The sequence below is a fragment of the Hyperoodon ampullatus genome (assembly GCF_949752795.1).
Source record: "Hyperoodon ampullatus genome assembly, chromosome: 13".
Classification (NCBI taxonomy): Eukaryota; Metazoa; Chordata; class Mammalia; order Artiodactyla; family Ziphiidae; genus Hyperoodon; species Hyperoodon ampullatus.
In genome coordinates, this window is record NC_136926.1 from 74122147 (window position 1) to 74139853 (window position 17707).

Here is a 17707-nt window from a genome sequence, read left to right on the forward strand (position 1 = left end):
TAGGTTTAAATACACCATAGCCTCGTTTTGTTGTTGTTGTTGAAGTCTAGGCACAGATTTCAGGCAATTTCCACTGAGTATCTGGATCTCTAGCACCACTTCCCTTAGCAATGCCATACACATCTAATCCTAAAATGAGGAAGCCTCCGCTGAGGCTGCCCAACGCGGGTGCTGGTGGCGTCGCCGGGCACACGCAAGTCACTGAGTCAGCAGAGCGCGCCTCTGGAGGAGCGGACCCGCCGGCGATGGAAAGCCACGTGCTCCCCTCCTTGGCGTGAGGCAATCCTCCTCCCACAGCCTCGGGAAGCCCCGACGCCACAGGCTTCCTCGCCATAGTGGTGCCGCCCGAGCGTAGTTCCTCCACCGCTTCCTCCTCCAGCTGCCACCACTCGACCCTTCCTGCTCAGCAACGACTCCACCTCCCACCCGGGTTTGAAGCGCGCGCCTCGCCGTGGCTCAGAAGAGGCGGCGCGGAGGGCGGGGGGAGGTGCGCGGCCGCGCGCACGCGCGTAGTGGGCAGCCCCACCCCCGCCCGAGGCCCCGCCCCCGGAGCCGCTAGCGCGGCCAGCCGGCCCGACTCACCCAGGCAAACCTGGCTCTGCGGGGCGGGAAGCGGCGCTTCCTCCTTAGAGCTCGGTGCAGCGCCGTCCAATTAGTCCTTCCGCCCCTGCCTCCGCGGCGCCGCGGCGAGCGAGGGGGCGAGCGGAAAGTGCGCGATGCGGCCGGCGGGAGCAGCGGCTGTCGCGGGGTCGCCGGCGCGGGACATGTCTCTGTGCGGGGAGCTGCTGCAGGCCCCGCCGCCCCTGGCCTCACAGCCGCCGGCGGCCGCGCCCTCGGGGCCGCCGCTCCCCGCAGCAGCCGGCGTGACCCTCAACCGCCTTCCGGAGCCGCTGCTGCGGAGGCTTGGCCGAAGCTTGGACCAAGCGCCCGAGGGCCGGGGATGGAGGAGGCTGGCCGAGGTGGCGGGGAGTCGGGGGCGCCTCCGGCTCAGGTGCGGCACCGGGGCCCGGAGTGGGGTGGGGTGTAAGGGCGGGGCGGGGCGGGGTCACGTGGGGGCGAACTTGGGCGGGGGGCGCGCGGGGAGAGTGAAGTGGGCACGGGAGAGGGAGGGCGGACGCGGCGATGGGTGAGGTTGGAAAACATCGGGGCCACTTGAGATGGTGCAGGGGCCGCTGGGGGTAAGGAGCGCGGAGGGAAGGAGGTGGGAGAACTTCAGTAACCTTCCAGAGAGCCTGAACCCAGGAAAGTCCTGGGAATGCAGAGATTCGAGGTTGGACACCGGCAGTCCACACCCTTTTCCTACCCTCCTCCCCTTTAGCTGAAAGAGAGAAATCGAGGTTGACCAAGGAGAATATAAAGAAAGCTATCTGGAGACCATTACGTTAGGGCGGTAATTCCAAAAGATTAAAAAGTACACAGACCTAGAAGACCTCAAGGAGGTTAGGAAGGGGACGTGCAGATAGAGAGATAATGAAGGTGAAGGGTTTGAGGTGCAGGAATTCATGAAGGTTTTAATGTAGATGTAGAGAGAGAAGGATAGTGGGAAAGAAAGAAACTAAACTCACCGTCTTCCTCCATCAAACCAACTTGCCAGGTTTTCTTCCTGATTTCACCATGAACATTAAACCATTTACCTATTACCAGGCTTGGAACTGGGCTTAAAACTCTCAGGACTCCTTTACACTCTTAAGAATTATTGAGGACCCCAGAGAGTTTGGGGGTTTTATTTATTTATTTATTTGGGGCTATGTTGGGGTCTATGTTGCTGCACGCGGGCTTTCTCTAGTTGCGGCGAGCAGGGGCTACTCTTCGTTGTGGTGCGTGAGCTTCTCATTGCGGAGCACGGGCTCTAGGCACGCAGGCTTCAGTAGTTGTGGCGTGAGGGCTTCAGTAGTTGTGGCTCACGGGCTCTAGAGCGCAGACTCAGTAGTTGTGGCGCACGGGCTTAGTTGTTCCACAGCATGTGGGATCTTCCTGGACCAGGGCTCGAACCCGTGTCCCCTGCATAGGCAGGCAGATTCTTAACCACTGCGCCGCCACGAAACCCCACCCCGCCCGGGAGTTTTTAGTGTGGGTTCTATATGTTACATACATACAACATATACTGGTATTTACCATATTAGAAATTAAAATTTAGAATTTTTTAATATTTAAAGAGAATCATTCATTACATGTTAACAGAAATGACGTGTTTTTGTGGAAAAACAAACTTTTCCACAACAAAAAATTTAGTTAGAAAAGTGGCAGTGTTTTGCATTTTGAAAATCTCTTTAATGTCTTGGCTTAATCCCAGAGAACCGGCATCTTTTATGTCCTTCTGCACTCAGTCTGTTGCACTGTCACAGGTCAGGTAACACTGGATATGCCAATGTCCATTCTTGAGAGAATGAATGAAAAAAATAAATAACATCTTAGTATTATTATGAAAAGTCATTTTGACCTTGGGGATCCTGTGAAAAGGGTCTCAGGAACTGCAGTAGGGCTTCCCAGACCACACTTAGAACCACTGCTCTAGATCATTGTTATGATTTGCGTCTGCCTTTGAACCCCTTAGCAGTTTTTTTAACTTCTCATATAACCAAACTTTGTCTTGTACTATAATTATATGTAGATGTCTTTATAAACTCCTCGAGAACAGGAAGACTTAAGATCCTATATGTTATGCATAGAACCTATCTTAGACACTCTGTAAATAATTTTGAATTGAGAGGGGAACCATTCATTCAAAATTAAGTTTTTTGAGTGCCCGATTTTTGCAAATGTTTCAGAAGATAAAAAGATGTCACATATTTAGCTCCTACTGTTAAGGGCTTATGCAGTAATAGACTGTTATTCTGAGACAATCACAAATAATATGTTAGATGCTATGTTGGGTGTAAATAATAATAACAGTGGGTTTTTATCATTTATTAAACACTTAATATATATACCAGACAATGTATTAAGTATTTAACTCTCACCACAACCTTGAGTTTCAAAGGTTTGAAGGTTAAACCAGAATAATGATGATTTGGGATTATTTGGCTGTTTGGTGGAGTAATGATGTGAAGATGGAATCAAGAAGTGGTAAATTTGCAAAGTTGAGCAGATGGCATACTTTTTTCTTTCTTTCTTTCTTTTTCTTTTTAATGTTTTGCTACTCTGCACGGCATGTGGGATCTTAGTTCCCCAACCAGGGATCGAACCCATGTCCCCTGCATTGGAAGCACAGAGTCTTAACCACTGGACTGCCAGGGAGGTCCCTTTTTTTTTTTTTTTTTTTTTTTTCTGTTCTAGGAAGAATACATTGTGCTTTTGGCTGTGCAAAGAAAATCCAAGATACATACTATTATTCTAGGTCCATAGATTTCTGAATTTCTAGACTTACAATAACATAAACAGTTGTCTTCTTTGTGGGCAGAGGGCGGGGTCAGATTACCAGATCTGTGATTGGTTAATTTGTGAAATTAACTACTACTCTAGTTAGGGAAGGCTCTGGCCTTTCCTGAAGAAGTTTCTCTTGAAGTGAGCACTCCTATTTGGCCACGAAGGAGGGAGAATTTCAGTAAGGCCCTGCCACTGAAGAGGCATGGCTGATGGAATCTAAAAGTAGTGGATACCTGACATCAGCTGTTCAGTTTTCCTCCCTAAGCCTTCAGTTAAGTTTTGTTAAAGGCTATAGAATGGTATTAGCTTTGTTTGAGGACCTAATGGAAAAGTTTGAGACCACTTCTCTGGTGAAGGTAGTATGGAGAGAGGGCAGTTGCCCAGCAAGAGGAGACAAGCAACAAAGGGCATGAAGTTGTGGAAGCTGGGGATTTCAGGGTGGGAAGTTTACTGGAGACAGATGAGTTTGGCCAGCCTTCCAGGATGGTGAAAGTTAGCTCAGAGTAGGTTAGTTGTGCTGGGGAAGGTGGAGGCCACCCTGAAGGTTGGAGAACTGGAGAACATTAAGCTCACATACCTGTTGAGATCAGAAGAATTAAACTGACCTAACAAAAGGTTAGCCCTGGGAACTTGGAGGCTGGGGAGTGACAACTGAGGGAGCAAGGTAACCTGGCGGTGCTTTTTCTATTTAAGACTAAAACAGTGATTTTCATACCGATGGCAAAAGAGCATCTACAATAGTAAAAGGTCCGAAAGGCATTTTTCTCTAGTGTCAATCAAACGCAGGAATTATAGTGAATCTAGTCCAAATGGATGACAGTTCCCACGAGGAAGTGCATTGCTTTCTGCAGTCACTGGATTCACAGCCCTAAAATCCCAGAAGGTTGCCTATTCTGTTTCTTTTCACTTTTTTTCCTCACTCTATACAACTTTCCTCAGACTAGGTAAGAATTTAATAAATAAGCCACAGGAGTTCCTTCTGAACTGTCCCATCAGGGATAAGGAGTGTTTCCAGGTGGTTATTGGTGATTCAGGATAAATCCTTGCATATAGTTTAGCTTCCCAAAACATGAACATGTGGGAGTGCCCTAAACAAACTCAGCCTAGTTCCATTCCAAACTGCCTGAATATTGAACGCCCTTTGCTGTCAGTGTAGATAAGCACAGGTTCTGAGTGTCTTGCCCAAGTAGTGTGAATTCTGCGGAGGCATTCGAAGGAACATTCGAGCCCCAAAGATGGCAGAGCTTTCAGGAGGCTCTAATAGTGTGTAAATTCCATGAAGGAGGGAGCTGAGAGATGGGGCTGTGGGACCAGGGAAAACAGTCAGCCGCTGCATACTTGCTGTGTAGGAGGTGCTCTTTTAGCTACGGAATCCTGCCCTCGAGCACTTTATGATAGGAAGGTTTCCCCCTGTCCCTATCTCTTCAGTCTCTACCTCTTCATCTTTGGATTTTGGAATGCCTTAGGGTTTAGGCGTTGTATCTCTTTGTCTAGACTTCTTCACCTAATCCCCACCTTGGTGTTATCCTTAAGTCCTCCTAGCTTTACACATATTTAGGTTGATTACTCTCAGTTCATACCTTCAGCCCGTGGTGTCTTTGCTTTGAATTCCTGGATTCATTCGTGTAGATCTCCTCTTGAATGACTAACGGACATCTTAAATGCAACACGTCCAAAACGTCTTCCGCCGTAACCTCTTTCTCTCAGTCTTCTGCATCTCAGTGAAGGGTGGCTACATCCGTCCAGGTGCTGAGGCCAGAAACTTCAGAGTCATTCCTGACTCCGCTTTTATATACCGCATCCACTGCATCGGCAAATCCCTTCTGCCGTACCTCCAGTATGTGTCTAGAATCCTACGTCCACTGCGACCACCCTGGTCCAGGCCACCATTATCTCTCACCTGCATTGTTCCAGTGGCCGCCTAACTTCTCCGCCTTCTGCTTTGCTCCCATCCCAGTCTATTCTCAATATAGCAGTAAGAATCGTTCTTTTAAAACATTAAATCGGGTCTTATCCTCCCTCTGTTCAAAACCCTCCCATTGTTTCTCCATCTCAGAGTAAAAACACCAGTTAGCTACCAGTGAGCTCTTGGACCTGATATCCTGTTAGTGTCTCCCTCCCTCTCTCAGCTCTAGTCACACATGCTTTCTTGCCCTTCCTTGAAGACAGTAGGGCCTTTGGACTTGCTGTTTTCCACGGATGAACCACAAGACTGGCTCCTTTACCTCTTCAGGTGTTTGCTTAAAAGTCACCTTCTCACAGAGAATGACAAATATCATATGATATTGCTTATATGTAGGATCTAAAAGAATGATACAAAGGAAGTTATTTACAAAACAGAAATAGACTCACAGATGTAGAAAACAGACTTATGGTTACCAAAGGGGAAAGGAGGGAGTGATAAATTAGGAGTTTGGGATTAAAATATACACACTACTGTATATAAAATAGGTAACCGGGGCTTCCCTGGTGGCGCAGTGGTTGAGAGTCCGCCTGCCAATGCAGGGGACACGGGTTCGTGCCCCGGTCCGGGAAGATCCCACATGCCGCGGAGCGGCTAGGCCCGTGAGCCATGGCCGCTGAGCCTGTGCGTCCAGAGCCTGTGCTCCACAACGGGAGAGGCCACAGCAGTGAGAGGCCCACGTACCGCAAAAAAAAAAAAAAAAAAAAGATAACCAACAAGGACCTACTACACACTACTGTATATAAAATAGGTAACCAACAAGGACCTACTATATAGCAGAGGGAACTACACTCAATATCTTGTAATAACCTATAATGGAGGAGAATGTAAAAAAGGAATATATTTGTATATTTATGTATAATTGAATCACTTTGCTATACATTTGAAACTAGCACAGCATTGTAAATCAACTATATTTCAATAAAAATTTTAAAAATAAACAACATTGATTACATTTTTTTTAAAAAGTCACCTTCTCAGTGAGTTCTTCTCTGATCACACTATTTAAAATCACCCCCTACATCTGCTCCAGCCTTACCTATCCCCGTGCTTTGCTTTGTTTTTCTCCAAAGCACTTAGGACAGTTGGATGGATGGATGCACAGATCTCTGTGTGTGTATACATATCTGTCCCTCTCCTGTAGAAAAATTTAGGAGGATGGGCGATTTTGTTTGCAGCTAGAAAAATACCTAGAAAAAATGGTTGTCCTATTTTAGGTGATTAATAAGTAGTTGTTGAATTAATGAATAAGGATTCTGAAGTGTAAATGTACCAAGAGAAACAAAAGAATCTAAAAGCAGTGCCATGGTTTGTACCCTAGAAGGTGTATAATACCAATATGTTCTATTTGATTATACATTTTTAAAAGTAAAGATAAATATAGGGTTTTTTAAGCAAAGTCTATTTGTTTCCGTAAGAAAGTAGTCTTTTTAATTAAATCAGAAATTTCAAATTAGAGCTGGTAGAAACCACTTCAAAGCACAGCCTGACAGGAATGTAACTAAAAAAGGAAAGAAAGAAATTTGGGTATGTATAAACATCATCTTAGCCGAAAGCCGGTGCCCATGTGGAAAATCAGTAAGAGGAAAGAAGAGAGAGCACCTTGTTTTTCTCCAGTGCCTCTTGTATTGGAAGAGAAGTTGTTGTCTATTTCAATTTGATCTTTCTTCATTTGGTGGGGGGAAGGTAAAATTGTTTTTAGTTTTCTCCATATTAATATAAAGATTAAAGCACCATTTGGTTGCATTTGACAAGATGGCATCTTAATTTCATGTATCAGGTCTTGATAACCTTTCTGAATCATAAAAAATTAGCATACAGCATCCTTGTTTTTATAAATTTCATATTATAATTATTTGAAAAATGGGTAATCCTTATATTATGTCTAATACCTCCTTGGACATTCCAGGGACTAGTAAAAGAAAATTTTACAAAATATTGTAGCAGCACCTTCAGCTTTTGTTTTTGCTACCATAGCAATCACCATTATTTCATAAAAGAAAGGACACTTTAACACTTTTAAAAATAGGAAAGATAATCTTAGAGTAAAAGACAGTCTTATTGTCCTTACCTTTATCTATTTGCCATGGACTGCAGATTGTGCTGCCAGAGTGTACAGCCCAGAATTGGGAATGGTTGATCTGTAATATGATTATTGACATTTAACAAGTATAGAGTATTGAATATACAAATTTAGCTAGAATACCTAGTGACTGGAGGCTTTGGAGGACACTATCTGGTTACCAAAACAGTAATTACTGAAAAACAATTATTTTTTTAAATTTATTTAATTTATTTATTTTTGGCTGCATTGGGTCTTCGGTGTGGTGCGCGGGGGCTACTCTTCATTGCGGGGTGTGGGCTTCTCATTGTGGTGGCTTCTCGTTGCGGAGCATGGGCTCTAGGCGTGCGGGCTTCAGTAGTTGTGGCACATGGGCTCAGTAGTTGTGGCTCGCAGGCTCAGTAGTTGCGGCGCACAGGCTTAGTTGCTCTGCGGCATGTGGGATCTTCCTGGACCAGGGCTCAAACCCATGTCCCCTGCACTGGCAGGCAGATCCTTAACCACTGCACCACCAGGGAAGTCTCTCAAAAACAGTTTTTGTTTGTTTGTTTGTTTGTTTGTTTTAGTCATAGATAGGTAAGCTTTATTCCAATGTCTACATAAAAATGAGTTGATGTCGAACAGGAAACGGTTTTTCCAAAGGGTTAAAATCTATCACACAACAGAACTTGGTCCTTTTCCCTTTAGTTTGTCTCTCAGTTCCGTTGGCCGACACATCATTATTAGTGTCCGCCCTCACTAATCATTTCACCACACACAATATCTAAAAGTCTTCGGGTGGCACTTCCCATTTCTCTGGAAATCTCTTAAACTGCTTTCAGTTACAAGAGATGGGCAAGGTTTTTATCTGCTCACGTTCTACTCCACCAGAGACAAAAACACATCCCTGAATTCTCTTGTTTACATTGTGGCTGTTGGCAAAGCATCCAAATGAAGAACTTAATGCTAACACACAAAGGACACAGTATAATCTGTGTATAATAGGGACTTCGCTTCAACTTTTTCTCATTAAAGAATTATTTTTATTATCTCTCCACAAGGGAGTTATAAAAAATACCTCTAAAAACATTGAAAAGGCTCTTAAAAATCCTGGAATGAAAAATTCTGAAGTATAAATTATGATACATTGTCTATGACTTGCAAATAAGAATGAAATAAATTCTACATGCTAGAATTTCTGAATGATTTTGATAGGAATTTACCAGCAGGAGCCAGAACATCAATCCTCAACGATTTCCTGTTTTCATCCCAATTGAGTTTTTGAAAAGCTATATAATCTGTTGACAGGCACAGTCCACACAGGAACTTGCTGCTGCCACTAACGATTGAAATCAATCTGAAGGACAGAGATTTGTATGCTGGACGCGCCAGCCTCTTCCATGCAACTGGTTGAAGTGGTCTTCTCTTATTTTTTCCCTTAGGTTTTAAACAAAAGTAAATATACATATGGTAAAAAATTTAAATGGTACAGAAAGATCTAAAATAATCAGTAAATACCCTTTTCTCTCATAACCTAGAAAATCTGGTGTCTTCCAAATCATCAGGCGTATGAATAATTTGCAAAGTGAAGTCAAACTTGGAGTCTCTTCATCAGAAAATTATTCTCAGGACTTTTGGAATGTGTTGATTCTGTCATGTATTACCTCTGTTACAGAGGAAAGCCATGCAGTCGTCTTCTTCTTAAAAAAAAACCTAATTACAAAAGCAACGCACACGCTCTGCTCAGAGACAGCAAGTCCAGGCAGCACCTTCTACTCCGTGGATCTGGCCCCAGTTACGGGCAGAGTCCCTGGTATCAGCCAGAGTCACGGGCGGCAGGAGCTCAGCCGAGCCCTTTCTGGATGCCTGGGATCCTCCTGGCCAGCGGCACATCCTGCGAGAAGAGTGACACGGCCGGCATGTAAGGAGAGGAGATAGGCATCCTCAAAGACATGAACTAGAAACGCTTCTGCTGCCTCTTGGAGGGCCAGCAGGGCCTGGGCTTGCCAACTGAAGTCCACACCACGAGTGAATTTAACACATATTTCTCTTGCCAGGCGGCAGAAGGGGTTCTTCCTTCGCAACAGGTGTGTGCTCTTCTGAAGAGTTCGGATCTCCTTCAGTACCCGATGCCTCCGGCGAGCAAGTTGACGGGAGGAAGTGCCTAAGGATGGGCCTGGCCGGGGGGCGGCGGGAGCCGGGCTTGCGGCGCGCCTCCTTGGGGCTTCGGGCCTGCGGATCCGGCCGCGCGGGCCCATGGTTGGCGCTCGGGGTTGCGGACCGCGGCTCCTTCTCGGCCTTCCGGGTCCAGAGGCAGAGGCTGGCGTCCAGGGTCAAGAACAGTTTTTAAGGAAAAGCTACAACAGTTTTAGAAATAAGCGAAATTAGCCTTAGTCTCCTTTTAATATTCCCATATTTTTATTGCATAATAAGGGCTAGTTTTTATTGAGTGCTTATTATTTCCCGCACACTGTGCTAAGTACTTTTTACGTGGATCGTCTAATTTAATTCTCACAATCCTGTGAGATAGAATATTAGTATTGAAGTTATTTTGGTTGGATCCATTTTCTTCTTCATGAAATAACCAACTTTATTACAGAATTATAAATCTTGGGTGACCATTATATAAATGCTGTGGCAGCCTTTTACTAAAACTGATCAAAATGAATGTGGACTAAGAACATTTTAAGTCATATGAAAGCTTGCTAACTAATCTTGGCTCTGCCACAGCTGTGGTACCATTATGTTTGACCCCTTCCATCCAGGCTTCCAGGCATTTCAGTTATGAATAATTCATATGGGCAAGGTGAAATTTTAGGTATTGAGGGATTTTTAAAAGATATATATATATATGATAGGGTGTCTGCTTGCAAGGAGTACTGTTATCTAGTTGGGTAAAGAAGACATGCTTGTGAAAGAAAAGCTCATGATTTTAAGACAAAATTGTGTCGAAACATATAGAACAGGAGTCTGCAAACAACAGCCTATGGGCCATATTGAGGCCACTGCCTGTTTTCGTATAGCTAAGGATGTTTTTTATATTTTAAAAATTGTAAAACAAAACAAAAATCAAGAAAAGAATATGCAGCAGAGACTCTGTGGCCCGTATGAAGCCTAAAACATTTACTCTCTGGCACTTTACAGGAAAAGTTTGCCAACTTCTGCTATCCAAGGTGAGCACCATTAGGAGACCGTGTCTAAAGGGACAGCAGCATTCGTAACGTAAACCATTTTCCCCACCACGCAGCAACTTGCTGTGTATCCTCTACAACACCCATGATGGGGCCAAACATATAGCAGGCAGATCATAGTGAAGAAAATGTGTTGACTTGAATTAAATTTGTTGTTTGCAGTTGTCTAGACTTGGAGCAGTGTTGTCTTAAGGTCCTGGAGCCTGAAGGCAGCCCGAGCCTGTGTTTACTGAAGCTGCTGGGTGAGAAAGGCTGTACGGTCGTGGAGCTGAGCGACTTCCTGCAGACTATGGAGCACACTGAGGTCCTTCAGCTCCTCAGCCCCCCAGGTACGTGCTTCCCGGGGGCACGTTTTCCAGGGTTCATGGAGACAGACTCAGAGGAAAATATCTCATTTGACCAAATGAATTGTGTTAAATATTTTTGAAACATGTAAATATATGGAGCCTCATTTTCCCCCCCAGGTTGAGACTAAAGAACACATAAAAAGCAAATACAGTGCATAAACATTTGTTGGATTGTTTTTCCAAAAAAACAGCTATAGAAGACATTTCGGGGACAATTGGAATAACTTGAGTATAACCTGCAGATTAGACATTAGGGAATTACCATGTGACGATGGTGCTGTACTTCTATAGAAGAATGTCTTTATTCCAAGGAGGTGCATGTGAAAGTGTTGAGGGGAAAGGTTTCTATAACTTATGTTAAAATAGTGCAGCCAAGAAAGTAAATACACACATTTATTTATATGTCTGTATGTGAATGAGAGAAAGTGTAACAAATGTTTATTGTTGAAGTTTTTTGCCAACATGGTGCTTTTGAAATGTTGAGTAACTCAACCACATGATTTTTTTTTTCCTGAGCATACCAACATTGAGTGAGGTTGCTCACTTCCAAGGTCAGATTTTTTTTTAAAATTTTTATTTATTTATTTATGGCTGCGTTGGGTCTTCGTTTCTGTGCGAGGGCTAGTTGCGGCAAGTGGGGGCCACTCCTCATTGCGGTGCGCGGGCCTCTCACTATCACGGCCTCTCTTGTTGCAGAGCACAGGCTCCAGATGCGCAGGCTCAGTAATTGTGGCTCCCAGGGCCAGCCGCCCCGCAGCATGTGGGATCCTCCCAGACCAGGGCTCGAACCCGTGTTCCCTGCATTGGCAGGCAGATTCTCAACCACTGCACCACCAGGGAAGCCCCCCCCAAGGTCAGATTTGAGGAATAGGAAACAGCCCCTCCTTTCCATAGCTGTGGATGGAGTTGGTCAGTTACCATGACGTCAGCAGGAGGGACCATGTCATCCAAGTCACGTGATGGCAGCGGTGCTGCAGACCTTCTTTCTTGGGGGCTTGGGGCATTAGAGACACGTGTTGTAGTGGTGTACGGACAAGTACACGTAGCAGAAACCCCAACTCAAGTTGGTGTAATAAAGGGAGCATGCTGGTTCCAACAGAAAAGTCTTGAAGCAGGTTGGGCTTCAAGGAAGGCAGGGGGGCTTCCCTGGTGGCGCAGTGGTTGGGAGTCCGCCTGCCGATGCGGGGGACATGGGTTCGTGCCCCGGTCCGGGAGGATCCCACGTGCCGCGGAGCGGCTGGACCCGTGAGCCATGGCCGCTGAGCCTGCGCGTCCGGAGCCTGTGCTCCTCAACGGGAGAGGCCGCAGCGGTGAGAGGCCTGCGTACCGCAAAAAAAAAAAAAAAAAAAAAAAAGGAAGGCAGGGGGCAGCCCTATTTCCAAGGAGTTGGATTTTGTCTTTGCTCTTCCTTTCTTGTCATTGGCTTCCTCCCAAGGCTGACTTTCTACCTAGTCATAGGATGTCTACTAGCTGTTCCTTGCATTAATCTTTGTCCCAGCAAAAATTGTAGGATTCCCTAATAAACTAACTAATTTTGGCCACGTGCCTATCCCTGTTCCTGTCACCAGCCAGGGAGTTGGAATGTGCCAGTTCCCCTGGCTTGGAGCCAGGAGTGGAGTGGGTTCAGTTAGCTTTCCAGAAACCTCATGGATCGCCAAACAAAATTGGATGCTGGGCGTGTGGCGGGGAGCAACTGAAAAGTCTGCTACAAATGGAAGGGACCCTGGATTGTGAGCCAGGAAACCTGGACTCTCAGGTTATCCCTGGCTTTACCAGGCCTAGTGCAGATGATGAAATAGGTCCTCTATAAACGCCTCTCTTGTGTTACCCACTGTATCTGATGCTTGGCAAATGTTTCTCAGTGCCTCTTCATACAAGAGGCCTGGGGTAATGCAGATCCCATCTAGATGCAATTGCTTTCTGTCACCAAACAGTACATTATTTCTTCAGGTGACATTTATTAATTTTTGTGTCCCCAGTGTCTCAAAAGTACCCAGGAGTTGTGGCAGTTGAAATCTGCCAGTCTAGGGCACTCAGCCACTAAGTCCTCAGACTTTATAGACTTACCGGGGCCTCTGAAAACTTAAGGAACCTCTTTGGGAATTAACTATAACTTTAATATCTCATTATGTTTTTCAATAATTGCACTTAATTACTCCACCGTTGTTGCCAAGTCTGTACAGTGAGAGTCAGTGTTCTCTACCTCTCAGGCTCGGAGGAGCTGCTGACATGATGCTGTGTTGAGTTGCATCTAGGTGACCATGGAGGCTGCACACACATCTCATGACCTGTGGTGTGATCACTGGCCTGAGATCAAAGGTTTCCATGTTTTCAAAGTTTCCCATGTATGAAACTGAGCTTGACTGAAATTGAGTCACGTGTTATTTGTGTGTAATGATGTGCCTGAAATTTTTAGCAGTATTTTCTATTTTGATGTGATAGGCCAGCAGCGAATACAGTGCCATCCTAATAAACATCAGTCATCTTCTTTGGAAAATCTGTTTCTGCTCTTTGTGTTTCTCTACAAATAGTAGGATCAGCGCTTTACCATCAGTGTTCCCCTGTGCAGATCATTCTGATATCTTTTTCATTTATCCCCTGGGACTCTTTCATATTTGAGGGGAGAATAGGAAAAAGACAGCAGTTTCTACATGACCACTTATGCACTATTTCTGTCAAGTTTTATGTCATATTAGCCATATAGTATTCATTAACTATATAATATTCATTAGAAATCAGTTGTTACTTGAATGTTAATTATTGATTTAAGAGGAAATATTTGGGGATCTAATAAAACTCAGTAATTTACAGTTAGCTTTCTACCTGAATCTTACTTGGATAATCTAAAACTTACTGTATTTACATACATTAGAATATAGAAATATAAGAATTTGAGAATAATTTTTATATTTCAATAAAGACATTGAGGATAAAAACTATTGTAATTATATTAAGAATGCAAGCTCTGATAGAATCAGCTTAATCTGGGATTTTGCTCATTCAGTCAATATTACTGTATTCTAATACTTCTGCTATTCCAGGCATTGTGCTTGGTACTATGAATTAAAACAGTAGTTCCTGCATGTTCAAAATTCATCGCCTAGTAGGGGAGACAAACATGTAACTCATCACATCCAGTATAATCGTAAAAACAAGTATATATTAAATCTCCAGTTTTTCCTTTTCAGCGTATTCCTGAATCTTGGTGAAAATACAAAGGAGGAATAATCTAACGTTTTCTCTCTTTTTTTTTTTGGTAGCGCAGTTTCATAAGAAGACATTAGTTCTTATTCCACAAAGAGCCTGATGACTTTTATCTGATTGTCATTATAGAGAGCTCTGGTTTTGGGTGACTAAGATGCTGTGAACCTCTGAACAGGTCTTTCAGGCCTAAATACAAGGAGAAGGGGAAACTTCAGATTTATTTTAGTCTGATTTTGTCATATTCCATCCCAGTTGTTTGTGGGATGACAGCCAGAGATGGCCCTAGAAGATGGCTGCGGTGCCGAGTTTCTTGGATGTCTTTGCTTTGGTGGCTCAGAGGTAGCTGGGGAGGGTTCCCCCATCTCTAACTGGAATACCTGCCTTGATTAGGAGCCAACTTCAGTGGTCCCTCACTTAGCATGAGGTCTAAGCCAAAGGTAACTCACCTCCAAATTCTTGTGCTCCATGGGCTCTGACACCTAATATATTTTTCAAAAGGTTGTGGTTTACTCTCTTCTGCTTTCCCTCCGATTGGGCTTTTCCATAGCACATGGGTTGGCCAGCTTGCCTCTCAGACTGGTCTTGCCTGCCCTTTGTTAGAGAAATGGCTTATAATTTTTATGTATGGATGGTGTCCATCTGCATTTTCCAGCTCTGACTCATTATTTCCCTATTTTTATCCCTTTGGTCATTTCAGTGGGAACTGAAGAGGGGCGGGGTGTTAAATGAATTTGCTGAAATTGTTTTGAACCAGAGGTCTGTAATGATTTTTTTAGACCTTTATTTATTTTTTTATTTAAGGGTCAAAGACTCTGATCTCAAAGCAACCAAAATTGGCATCTGTAACCTTGGCAAATACAGATAAACTTAGATGTGCCATTTGAGATGTTTTTGTTTTGAGAGAAACCATTTGAGTGCAGATGTATAAGCGCCATCAATTAGAGTTTTGTTTAAGAGAAACCATTTGAGTGCTGACTAGTAGGCTCTATCAACTAGAGTCCTGCACATCACGAGATTGGTTGCCAAGGAAGCCGTGCTCTGACCTGGAATCGGCTAAGCAGAGGCTAGACAGTGGGGGATGTTTAGAGAGAATTAACACGTTACACGTGGGTTTCATTAGATGGATCCCAAGGTTCTTTCTGCTCCAGTTTTGTGATGCTGCCATTTTATTTCATTCTTGTATGAAAGGAACTTTGCTGCACATACATTTCAGAAGTGCTGGCAGAGTCATGTGATTTCACTGACATATTTTCCATTTTTCCCCACCCCTTTTTCATATCAATTCATTTTTCTTCTTTAATTCCTTGTACAATACTCATTGTTATGTTTCTGGTACCAATTTTTTATTACTTTTATTGTCTCTAAGACAAGAGCAAAGATAGTTGAATATTATTCTTTCGTTTCCAGGATACCTTTACTTCACATTTTGTCTTCTCAATTCTGTGAAAGCCCAGAACAGTACTATTATGAACATTTAAATTTTATTTTATTTTTTATTTTATTTTTTTAACATCTTTATTGGAATATAATTGCTTTACAATGGTGTGTTAGTTTCTGCTGTATAACAAAGTGAATCAGTTATACATATACATATATCCCCATATCTCCTCCCTCTTGCGTCTCCCTCCCACCCACCCTATCCCACCCCTCTAGGTGGTCACAAAGCACCGAGCTGATCTCCCTGTGCTATGCAGCTGCTTCCCACTAGCTATCTGTTTTACATTTGGTAGTGTATATATGTCCATTGCCACTCTCTCACTTTGTCACAGCTTACCCTTCCCCCTCCCTGTGTCCTCAAGTTCATTCTCTACATCTGCGTCTTTATTCCTGTCCTGCCCCTAGGTTTTTTGGGTTTTTTTTTTTTTAGCTTCCATATATATGTATTAACATACGGTGTTTGTTTTTCTCTTTCTGACTTACTTCACTCTGTATGACAGTCTCTAGGTCCATCCACCTCACTACAAATAACTCAATTTCGTTTCTTTTTATGGTTGAGTAATATTCCATTATATATATATGTGCCACATCTTCTTTATCCATTCATCTGTCGATGGACACTTAGGTTGCTTCCATGTTCTGTACATTTAAATTTTAAATGTGAGCACACATTTATGTGGAAAAAGAGATTACCAGAAGTTATCATTTGGCCAAAATCACAGTTGGTTATTGACAAAAGTAGTATTAGAACCCGGGTCTCCTGACCCTGACCTGAACTCAATGTCATTTCCATAATACTAGGAAGTTTCTGGATTGTTTGGGAGGCTTGGCTATGGATTATTACCTCAATTCTCTCTTTGACCCACAGACTTCAATTTTTTTCTTCTTGCCAAATTAAAAAGTACTCAACTACTAGATCTTACTTATAAGGGACTCATCTTGTTCCATGAACAACAGAAATTCCTGAAAGCAAGATATTAAGAAGTGAAAAGAGGCAAAGATCGTATAAATGGGAATAAGATTAAAGAAGAAGAAGAGAGCTAGAAAGGGAGTGGTGGTGAGGGCTGGAAGGATGGGTTTCCACGCCAAAGTGTTAAAGGGAGTTGTCGATGATGTAGAAGGATGAGAGGTGTGATGTAGGAGACCAGGTTTAGCCACAGTAGATGCAAATGTAAATTGACCTGTAAGAGGAAAGTACACAACCAGTATACTGGTTGTGTAATGGGGGGAAGTTGTTAGAGGAAGAGGAATGGTATTTATTCTGGGACTCTCTGGGGTGCTTTTCAGTAATAGTTTTGAAATGTTCAAAATAACGTTGAGGGAGAGTTTTAGATGGAAGATGATAGAAAAAGTTTTTTGGTTCATGGCCTCTGAAAATAGACATGCTGTAACGTCCACAATAGATCTGTTCCTGGAAAAGCTGTGAATTACTTCGATAGTAACTGCATTGTAAGAGAGAACAACTCAAAGGGAACCTATGATGAATCCTTTTGTCAGGTCAAGAATCACCCTAATTTATCTGTTTAGTGAGCCCAGCAGGGGTTTTAGTTTTATTGTGTAATATCTTGAGCCGGTTGCTCTACACAGGTGTACACGTGTTGAAAGCACAATCCCCATGTTCCATCAGACCCAGTCAGATTCTCTCCGGCTTACAGGAAATCAAGTAACCTCTTTGACTTCTTTGCAGATGTTATCTGAAAATAGGCTTGTTTGCCAGGAAGCTGTGCCTTCACCCTTTAAAATAGAACTTTCGTCTGCCTTGGTACACCATCCAGAGCTCTGTGTCATCTTCCCTCCTTACTTTGTTCAGCACGTTCTGACTAGTGGGTGCTGCGCGAGGGTGGTTAGAGGTGACCGTGGTTCCCTGTCGCACACGAGACAGGGTGGAAAGAAATATGTGTGGTTAAAACATGGGAGGTGTTGTGACTTTCCTCTGTGCTACTCACCAGGGCGGGTTCCAAATCACACTGTGCCTTTCAATTCTCAGTCTCTGAAGCAGTAAATAATAAAGACATGTGTTTGCTTGCTTCTTGAAGACTTAGACTACTAAAATTGTTGGTACAGGACAGATGTATCTACTGTGAGTTTGAATGGCTGTTAAAAATCATTTAGTCCAGGGCTTCCCTGGTGGCGCAGTGGCTGAGAGTCCACCTGCCGA

The 17707-nt window shown here is 43.7% G+C and overlaps 2 protein-coding genes across 3 annotated transcripts in view; one reads left to right on the forward strand and one right to left on the reverse strand.

Moving 5' to 3' along the window:
* Positions 1–749: 749 nt before the first annotated feature.
* Positions 750–17707, forward strand: part of MALT1 (MALT1 paracaspase) — a gene marked incomplete at both ends in the record, with an annotated part of 60246 nt that continues 43288 nt past the window's right edge. Inside the window, 2 exons of one of the 2 annotated variants that reach the window (XM_079717255.1) lie at positions 750–991; positions 10724–10890. In XM_079717255.1, the coding sequence (XP_079573381.1) occupies positions 765–991; positions 10724–10890 (394 nt within the window). The remainder of the gene's footprint in view (positions 992–10723; positions 10891–17707) is intronic. The other variant, XM_079717256.1, reaches the window with a different exon arrangement.
* Positions 9214–9628, reverse strand: LOC307061829 (histone H3-like centromeric protein A; the record flags this gene model as incomplete). Its single annotated transcript, XM_079717151.1, is given in 2 exon segments — positions 9214–9274; positions 9276–9628. Coding segments are annotated over 2 exon segments (414 nt in total).